Genomic DNA, 10000 nt, shown 5'->3' on the forward strand with positions numbered 1-10000 from the left:
TTTGTAGTTCCTTTTGTGTCTTTAGGGGTTTCAAGGTCGATTTGAAGTCCAAACCATGTGTATTTTTTGGTTTCTAGGTCAGTTTGAAGCGATTTCATGGAGCTGCTTCTCTCTTAATTAGATATAACGGAGAGAGAAGAGACTGGAACAGACACTCCACGAAATCACTTCAAATCGACCTAGAAACCACAAAAGACGCATGTTTTGGACTTCGTTGACAGATGTGTAATAACTGGGTTGCCATATGACAATCCAGTCGAAATCTGCGTCGCATTCTTCCGTTTATTCCTGTGTCGGAAATCAGAAAAGTTGCGCCATAGGGTCTTTCCCGTCACTCCGGACCCCTGCTAAGTATTGTCTTTGTACCTAGAGACTTCTGAGCGTATCTTTGGCAGGTTTTAGGGGGTTGTACACTAGGTAACAGAAATGTGTTAATTTTATTGGGTGGACACAGTAGAATATTTAATTAACCTGCAATGGCATCAAAGTCGAACACGAATGGTTTTAGTGGATCTCTAAGAAAAATATACCCTGATGGAGCTTGAGGATGGAAGGTCAATTCGATAAGCAAGACAGGCAGTGAAAAATAAACATCTGGAATCCTCCATGCGACGAATAATGGACTTGGACAGCAATTGCATCTTTCGATCATTGAAGGAATCGAACACATTGATTGCATCTATGTTATCTCTTTTGTCTGGCTATTTACATTCATGCACTTAACTCTGCACAGTGTTCAGGTAAAAGAAAAATAATTGGACATGTGACTAATTCTTTACAGTCAAGAATTATTTGAAAGAAAGCTTGTCTATTTTATGCTTTATTATTAAAGGAAATGACTTCATCCTGAACTCCGGTGAGCAATCTATTTAGTTGCCTATGGTTTTTGAAACGGAGTATGTTGCTTGAAATAGGAAGGGGTTTTTTTGCCTCTAATAGCAAATATGGTGCTTCTTTCAATAAAGGTTTTGGCGGGAAAAGGGTTTGTTTTTTTTAATTTTCTGCCTTTGTGGATAAATCGTGTTCTGTAAATATTAACTAGTTTGCATATGTGGGTTAAAATTTGATTTAAAAAAAAGTCCAAAAACGGAGACAAGAAATTTACTCTGTTGTTCGAACAAAGTAAATGTTGTTTCGATTCCGGATGGATAATTTGTTAGGGCGTTTGACGATAACAAAAACAATAACAATAATTTTATTACTCGCAAAAAATAAAATTTACAAATAGCTAGTTTGTTAATCTGGTGGGATCAAGACAGAAAAAGCGATATTAAACACATATTACAAAATGCATTAATGAATAGAAAATACAACAACAATCAGAAAGAAACACTGGTAGTTTTGGCCACAGTTACATATAAATTTATAATACAGTAGTTTGTTCATTAAACTAAACTAAACTTACAACCAGAGGTATATGCATGTATTGTATAAGTTTGAAAATCATCATGTTAACTTAGTGAAGTATTCTAACAAAGGAATGGGAATGAGAATGAGTACGAAAAGTTGAGGAGGACAAACACGTACCATAGGCAACCAATTGTACGCTCTCAGAGCGTCTAGTCTTTAGATATTTTGTGGTTAAGACTGCGCAGTTAGAAATCGAACGATCAGAGAGAAAAGGGTCCTGGATATTTGGAAACTTTACAAAAATACGCAAATTACTAAAAGGAAATTAATGCTGCCCCTCAATTACACTTGCAGCTATTGGAGCGATCGCGGATGCCGTTAAGCAAATGGCAGAAGGTTTAGCTGGGGAGCTTTGAGTCAGCGCAATTATCAGGGCTTAGAAAGATTGTCTGTGTCCTCATGAGATGGAGCACGTAAGAAGTATGCCAGCTCGAAAAAGGTGTTTAATTATAGAATGTCGAAGTATGAGGAAGATAAGGATGAACAGCCATGCCAAAGGGATGGGGGTGGACGGACCAGGTAAAGACCTGCAAAGCTATAGAATTTGCTAATAAAAGAAACCTTAAGGACGAACTCCTGTTCGAGATAAACAGCCACAAGCCTGTAAAGGATAATCCAAATAGTCTAACTCGCATTGCGAGAACGATATCTGAAGATTTGGGGGACAATGGATATCAAGTTTAAGACGCCTCGAGGCACCATTTTTCATGTCAAGACTCCTGTCGAAACTTGAACCCCGAGATAATGCAGACTTCGGTAGAGAGATGCACCGTGAAAAGAAAGAACAAAACGTGACCAATCTGATTAACTGGCTCCACCAAGAGGCACCTCTTCGATCGAGAGGAAAGACTACTGATAATGGTAATGGTGGTGAAAGAGATTGTGGTGGTCGAGAGCCCTACCATACGCGGACGGATCAACATGCGAACGACACTAGCATTGCAAACGACAAAATAAGAAAATCTTCTCGCTTCCTCCCCTATATGTCAAGGGTCAGTCAACCAAAGATGGGAGATAGTGAAACTGAAGAGAAGATGTTGGAAGTACGTAAGAGCGTCACGTCACAGTAATTACTGCAAAAGAGCTGACGGTAATATATAATTTTAGCCAAGCCTAAAAGCGGAGCTCCCAATGCCTATAGGGTTAGTGAATAATAAAAGGTTTCGAATTGTCTGCGTTTTGATCTTTCCGGTTGCTGCTTTAATAATTAAATCATTTTCCTTGCTTTCTTCTATAGAAAAATTCATTGCCTAAGTAGTGAATTCCACAGTACATTTTACGCTAAAAACTGATATCGCATGGATCACGAAGCCATGAGTACGATATTGGTTTTTCGAGTAAAATGTTGGCAATCAATTTTTCTTGAATCTAACCGCATGAGTTTTAAAAGAAAACGAGATGCTTCCGTGAAGCATACACTGGGTTGCCTGTGGTACGTGTTACAGAAAATCAGAAGGCACTGAATTGTGTGGTATTGACCTACAGCATTCCAGTCTCTCAAGAATAACAAATAAAAGAGAAGCGAGAAACATTGGCTTCTGGGCTGACATGTTGATAATTTTCAAGTTCCCTCACAACTTCTTTTCACCACAAGTTTAAGCGTGCCCTCTGAGCATCTGACAGCTTTGTAATACCAAAGTTCACTGAAATTAACCCCTGTCCGGCGGGGTTATTTTCTGGATGGGAGACCAAAACAATATACCCATCACAAAACAGAAGCATCGGACCGAAAATACTATTAACGCTAACAAATGCGAACTCAGCAAGGTATAGATTTTGTTAGCTTGCTTTATGCAAAACAAAAACATCATTCTAAAAGCTTATTCTACGCAAAAAGTAGGTTCTAGAGGTAATTTTGAGAGTGGAAATCAAGGTTACGCGGCAGACGGCAAATACAAACTCACGATTTAATTCAGTTAACACACCAGAAAGACGCTAACCTCATTTTGACACGAAAATGCTTTACTATTGCCATAAAAACTATCCAGTTAAGCTCGCATATCATAAAACATGATGAATTCATAAAGGCCACCTTTTCCAGGGAACAATTTTTTGAAACAAACAACATATTTGCTATTAGAGGCAAAAACCCCTTCTATTTCATTGCGTGCGTGAAGAGAAGAAACTCAATCGTGTCAAATATGCGCAATATTGCAACAAACTAAATTTCAGGATCAAACCGTTTACATGAAGAACCTTTTCCTTGAATAATGAAGCACAAAATGCACGACAAGCTTTCTTTCAAATAATTCTTGGCTGTCACATTGCCAGTTATTTTTTTTTACCTAAAGACTGTGCAGAGTTGATCACAGATCCATGTAAGGTGTTCGATTCGTTCTGTCTGTTGAACCCATAAGTTACCAGAGAATTTTCCATTTGGTTTCAGTGTTCTACATAACAGCACACTTGGTAAAACTTATTTTAGAAATACAGCTCACTTTGATTTGGGCTCGACGGGCGATAGATTGTTGTTGAAGTCCGCATTACTCGTCGGTTTTGAGATTCCAGGTGTTGGTTTTTCACCGCCTGCCTAGTTTATCCAACTGACTTTCCATTATTGAGCTCCATAAGGGTATATTTTGTTTAAGGATCCACTAAAACGCCATTCGCGTCACATGACTTTCGACGCCATTGCAGGCTAAGTTAATGATTCTCCTGTGTCCACCAGAGAAATCTATGCATTTCCACTACCCTTTCGATCCTAAGAAAATACGCGCAGAAGGCTCTATGCACAAAGACAACACTTAGCAGGGGAGTGACAGGCAAGACTTTTACCGACGCGGAAAAAAAAAAAAGAAAAAAAAGAAAAAAACCCAGTAACAAGCACACCCTAAGCTGTCAATAGCCACCAGCAAATAGGAATCACGCTAAAATTAGAGGCCATAAAGAAAAATTTGTAAGTTCAAGGTCAAAAAATAGTTTTACTGCTGTACTTTATTCCAAGTTATTTCTGAAAACGAGATCATTCACATTTCGATGTATTTCATTGAAACAAGCCAGGTTGGCTTGGAACAAGAAGCGGCAAAATACGGCAATGCAACCAAGAAAGGACGAACTTCAAACAAGGTCCGCTCCAACGCTTAGATAACGTTTAGGTGCTATAAACAAACTTCTGAAAGGACAAGCTAGTGAATTTTCCGCCTAATTTTACGAAAACTCATTGCGATTACGTGTTTATAACATAAGGGCAATTTTTTTTGTCAATGGCGAGGCACACCGAAATCCAGTTGGGCAAACGGATTAAAAAGCACTTGTTCGCTCGCATGATAGCAAAACAAACAAAAGAGTACAGATAATCGTTATTTAATTCCATTTGACAATAAAATTCGATTTTCATTCCTCATTTTTGGAAATAACAAACGGCTTAGTGCCCAAGGAAAGAATTTGTTGAGTAACTTCTTCCACTAAGTATGAGCTATTACTGGTATTCTGTTTTGTCGTTGTCGTTATCTTTCGCTCTCCTTTCGTTTCTGTTCTAGTCAACGGTCCTCCAGGCGTCATGTAACCTTATCAGAGCTTCTAAAGATATGCCAAAAATTGCAATACAGAGAAAAAAGCAGCTCTAAGCAAATTAAAAATAAACACCCAGCTTAAAGTTTATATCGCTCCGATGCTTGACTTGAATAACTGCGTAGCCACCAGTGTTGACCACAGCTATCATGATATGTCAAACTGGATTGAAACCAGCAAAAAATACAGAAATAAAACATTTTGCAAACGTTTTCCACCTGAACACGGAAAGCGTTGACTGTGTAAGAACTATAGTTGACGTAGTACGGCCGTGTAGCCGCTTCGAGCCACAAAAGGCGCGCGAAAAAATGAAGCCTCGCATATGTTTAGGTGAGTTAACCTGGGTTGAACCTGCAATACAATCGAAAACCAGTACCTGGTCAGCGGGCAACTTCAAAAAAACAGCTGACCTCGGTGAGCTCTAAGCTTGAGCCCGCTTTATGGTCACGTGATACTGATCAACGGATACATCGTCTTGACAGGTGTCAATTGATCTCGAAACATGGATGTCCAATATCAAAGGTGTATGCTGTAAACTAGCATGATACTGGTCACATTGGCATACATGGAGCGGTGGACGTACCTACGGACGGTTGATGGCGTCATGGCTATAAAACCAAAAATTCTCGTATCGATGGGTTACCACATTTTCTTAACTGTGGTGCTGCGCGCGCGCGCACCGTCGGCTTGCGCACAGTTCCGCTACAACGCGCGGTAACTGCAAGAAGAACTATCACCGTTCTCTGCACAACGACAAGAGAAAGGAACCTATGCAGTCCAGTTTGAGTCACGATGCAACGATCTTCAGTAGCCATGGTACTCCACCTGCAGCCGAGAATCGGAGCATCCAAGGAAGGGACGACGCAAAGACACAAGTTATCAAACACTTTCTAGGGATTTGCGCAGGGCTAAAGGTAAACATCAGAGACAGTGGCGGGAAGTTCACCGACTTACTTCCCATGTTAATTAAATTCTGGCTCAAACAAGAGCCTTTTATCCAAATAAGCTGCAAAACAGCTTGGAATATATGGTCCTCAAAAGCAGCTGACAATGAACTTAGGTGGAGGACGAAAGAAAGCGGAAGTGAAGATAACTGGAAACGTCTACACAGTCAGGAAGTGCTGCAGCAACGCTAAGATTGTATCACGTAAGGCTATTGAAAGCTACCCACACCCAATGTCAATAGAAGACAAGTTACATCTCTCCGGTGGTGCTTTGGACCTACTTATTGGTACTCACCTGACCGAGTGTTTTGTACTCTGTTGAAAGATGTTTAGTTTTTAGATATGTTGTGGTGAAGACTGGACACGGACGTTTTTTTTTAATTTTGTTTTGTTTTTCTTTTTGTCAATTTAACTGAATTCACGCTCAGCCAATCAGATTGTAAGTCGCTCTTGGAGTTGCGCGAATAGAAATCGGACGATCAGATAGAAAAGAGCCCTCTTACTGAAAACAGTGTATTCGTCGTAACTGCTGAAAATATAGGAAAATAGCTTGTTTTGAAACGGGATTACGCCTGACAGGATTCTAAGTATATCTACAACATGTTGGAGAAAGATCGTTCATTCCATTATCCGATTTGTGTAGTTTTATAGTGTATTCATATGCATGCCTCTTTTTTCAATTGACTATTAAGTTACTTTGTGCAAAGTGGAATTGAGTGGAATAAACTAGTCCAAAACTACTGGTAGATGCTCTGAACAGTATTTTCCTTGTATATGTTACCTGGAGTTACACCCATACCCACAGTGGGAAACACAAATTAACGGATCTACAAATTTTTTTTGGTGAGAAAATTTTATTGAAAAATCACTCCTAATTTTTCTCCATACAAACCCTTGTAATTTCCCTATTATGTAAAGTAATGGTCATGTTGATATGATATTAAGATTACGTCACATGCGAATAGTAGAGCTTGGGTCACCCGTGATGCCCCCCCCCCCCTCTTTACCAGTTTTCCCTTTATTTTCTTCGTTTCAATAAAAAAGTACGCTTCCCTACCTTAAGTGCAAGGAAATGATACGAAAGGACACTTACATAGTATTGGCGATGTGTGGAGGTTTCGGCATGCGATAACCTTTCTGCAATTCTGCTATGGTCTTGGCCTCCGACCACCCCGGATATGGAATACCTCCTGATAATTGTCAACATTTCATTAATGTCGTATCCTACTAACCGCTTGCTACAACAGTAATCAAATGTAGTTTCACAAGCATGTTGACTGGATTAGGGTGCGAAAGTGTAGTCAATTAAAATTCAAACTACCACAGATGATGATTAAAGAAGATACGGTGGGGAATAAAAACAAAGAAAGGTGCCATGGTGGAAGAAAATCAAACAATCGGAATGAACCTATTGAGACAGTCCATGGACAGTTGATGACCCGAGACCTCTGGGTGAAGTCCAGTCTCAAGAAATTGCTCCAACTGGGAGAAGGGTAGAAATAATAATAATAATAATGACAATGATGATGATAATAACGACAACAGCTAGGACGTAATTTGATGCAACTGAATTCAATAAGAGTCACGAGGTGTCCCCTCGCTCTTTTCTCCGACTTCAACATCACTTGTATCTTGCAAATTTAACGTCACAAAGTGTCCCTCCAAATGCTGCTCCTTGAGTATGGATAAATTGCTGCATTTACCCTGACCTAAAAGGTAACGCTAGCCTTTACCTTAACCTTATTGTTAGAAATAGATATGAAATGCTTAGACTTAGGGACACTTCGTGTTGGATGTTAAAATGAGGCTTGCGTCTAATTTTACTTGAATTTCTGGACATATGCGAGGATGATGATGATGATGATTATAATTTGGACTTAAACTCACCATCATAACACTTGTGATTAAATGTTTATTCTCAGTACACAAAACACCTACCGATAGTAAAGATCTCATAAAGGACGACTCCGTAGGACCACCTGTAAAGCAGAAATGCAGTTACATCAAAAACATTCTAAATGATAGATATGCAATATGAGATGGCTATCTGTATTAGTATTTCCAACGGCGAGCCTTATGTTTTTTGACTTGTTAAATAAATGTGTGATAAAGAAGGTTACCTCTAGATTTCAAAATGGTAATCCTGTCGGCTAGGTACAAAATACTTATTACGGTAACATTTGATCTTCACCAAAATTTACATCGGTATCAATGTGACTAAAATAATACTGCGCTTAGTTTGACTTTCTTCTCATAAATTGCTTATTTTTTACAAGAATCTTTGTTAATACTATCTGCTTTCGTAAGGATCTACTGCATCAATGAGATAGACCTGTCATCTGTGGTCCAACGGGTAGTGGTAGTGGAAACTTTGAATCTGATTGAAACCAAATTCGCTCTTTGCAGCTGGAGATCACATGGCACAAAAACCGCCATACTGGAGAGCAAATTGCGCACTTTGACGTATGAAACAAAACAAAAAATAATTAAATTGCTTTATTTTAGACGTCCCAGAGCGCATTTTGCTCTCCAGAATGGCGCTTTTTGTACCTTGTGATCGCCAGCTACAAAGGAGTCACCATTAAACGAAAGGGGGAAATCATCCTCGCACTTATCTAGACAATAGTCCAGTTTCAAGTTCTCCATGACCGCTGAATAAAAATACTGAGGACGCATTTTTACAGGGTTAGCCTCGATCTGAAGTGAATATATTTACAAATACCGGCAGGAGGGTGCCTGAAATTGGAAACTAAACAATAGACAGAGTAGTAAACAAGTCATCTCGCTAGAATTTATGAATATATTCACTTTAGATGCAGGCTAGCCTTGAAAAAATGCGTCCTCGATGTTTTATTCAGCGGTCATTGAAAGTGGACCATGAAAAAAAATGTGTCTTAAAGACTCCTGAAAAATTCAAACGACTTCAACGGGATGAAATTGTGCTTTACTTCTCACAGAAGCATCATCGTGTTTTTTTTAATATACAGTTTATTTCTTAATATATCGATAAACCACGGTGGTCCAGTCGTTAAGTGACAGTGACATATGGACGTTTAGTTGTTGAACTTCTCAGCTTGTAGCAAAGATGACAAGAGATACTCTTCAGTCCGTGAGTAAAAATCCATTACCGTCGCTAAAAGTTGAAAAGACGATTCTATTTTTCAACTTTCTCTTAATTTCTCTTACATTATGGAGCACCATATTATTGTAATCTAATATTCTAAAAAGCGTTAACTACAAAAACCCTGTAAAATGACTATTTAAAACATTTTTACAAGTACATACACATCACTTTTTGTGGAAAGATTTGATGCATCTTCAAAGAGGATCTCTGGTGCCGTCCATTTAACCGGTACACAGCCCTAGAAGACAACAGCATATTCATTTCCAGATGAAAAAGGGAAAGTCAGAGAGTTGTCACAGCAATGTGAAATGGAACGTATCGACATTGTAACCCACCTTTTTGGCATTGCCATGTCCATATTTGAAGTTCTGGTACGATAATCCAAAATCCGTCACCTTGCACACATAGTTCTTATCTAGGAGGACGTTTCGTGCTGCTAGATCACGGTGAATAATCTACGAACATGAAAAAACCAATCTTAAGCACAGGGTCCAGAGGAGAAATGCTTGTTCTTGGAACATCAAAACCCATCGAAAACCACATTCTATATACCGCAAACCAAGAGACTGAGGGCTCACAAGATCGGTTTACCTTATTAAAGGAAATTAACGCGAGTCGTTAAAATTCGCGTTAATTGAAGTCGCGGTAATTACATTAATCGTTATTTTCCGCGACATTAATAAGGTGCAGCGTTAATTTTCGCGCTCTTTTTTATTCTTTTAACCCTAATTTTAAAATTGTTCCAGACATTCGGGACACCTAAAAAACAATAAAATAAGGTACAACTTTTCTTTCTTTCCGCTAACCCTTACATTTAAGAGAATTTTGAGGACTGGTTTGTTGACTAGAGGGCTTAGTTCTGTTCAGCGACTTTTGTTGCATCCAGTGTTGAATAAATTTGTTTCATAGGTCACCACCAACTGTTAATCGCGTTGATTTCCTTTATTGTGAAATTCTACCTCATCCTTCGCGTTAAGTTTCTTTATTCGAAAGTCGTTTGACAATAAATTCG

The 10000-nt window shown here is 38.9% G+C and overlaps 1 protein-coding gene and 1 long non-coding RNA gene across 2 annotated transcripts in view; one reads left to right on the forward strand and one right to left on the reverse strand.

Moving 5' to 3' along the window:
* Positions 1–10000, forward strand: part of LOC138057245 (uncharacterized) — a 234549-nt gene that overhangs the window by 27572 nt on the left and 196977 nt on the right. The window lies entirely within an intron of this gene.
* The window catches only part of LOC138057630 (fibroblast growth factor receptor 1-like), a 60143-nt gene that overhangs the window by 10368 nt on the left and 39775 nt on the right, over positions 1–10000 (reverse strand). The window contains exons 15-18 of the mRNA XM_068903580.1: positions 9324–9443; positions 9150–9226; positions 7803–7843; positions 6958–7054 (exon numbers count right to left, since the gene is read on the reverse strand). Of these exons, the coding sequence (XP_068759681.1) occupies positions 6958–7054; positions 7803–7843; positions 9150–9226; positions 9324–9443 (335 nt within the window). The remainder of the gene's footprint in view (positions 1–6957; positions 7055–7802; positions 7844–9149; positions 9227–9323; positions 9444–10000) is intronic.

The sequence above is a fragment of the Montipora capricornis genome, chromosome 7, assembly GCF_036669925.1.
Source record: "Montipora capricornis isolate CH-2021 chromosome 7, ASM3666992v2, whole genome shotgun sequence".
NCBI classification, from domain to species: Eukaryota; Metazoa; Cnidaria; class Anthozoa; order Scleractinia; family Acroporidae; genus Montipora; species Montipora capricornis.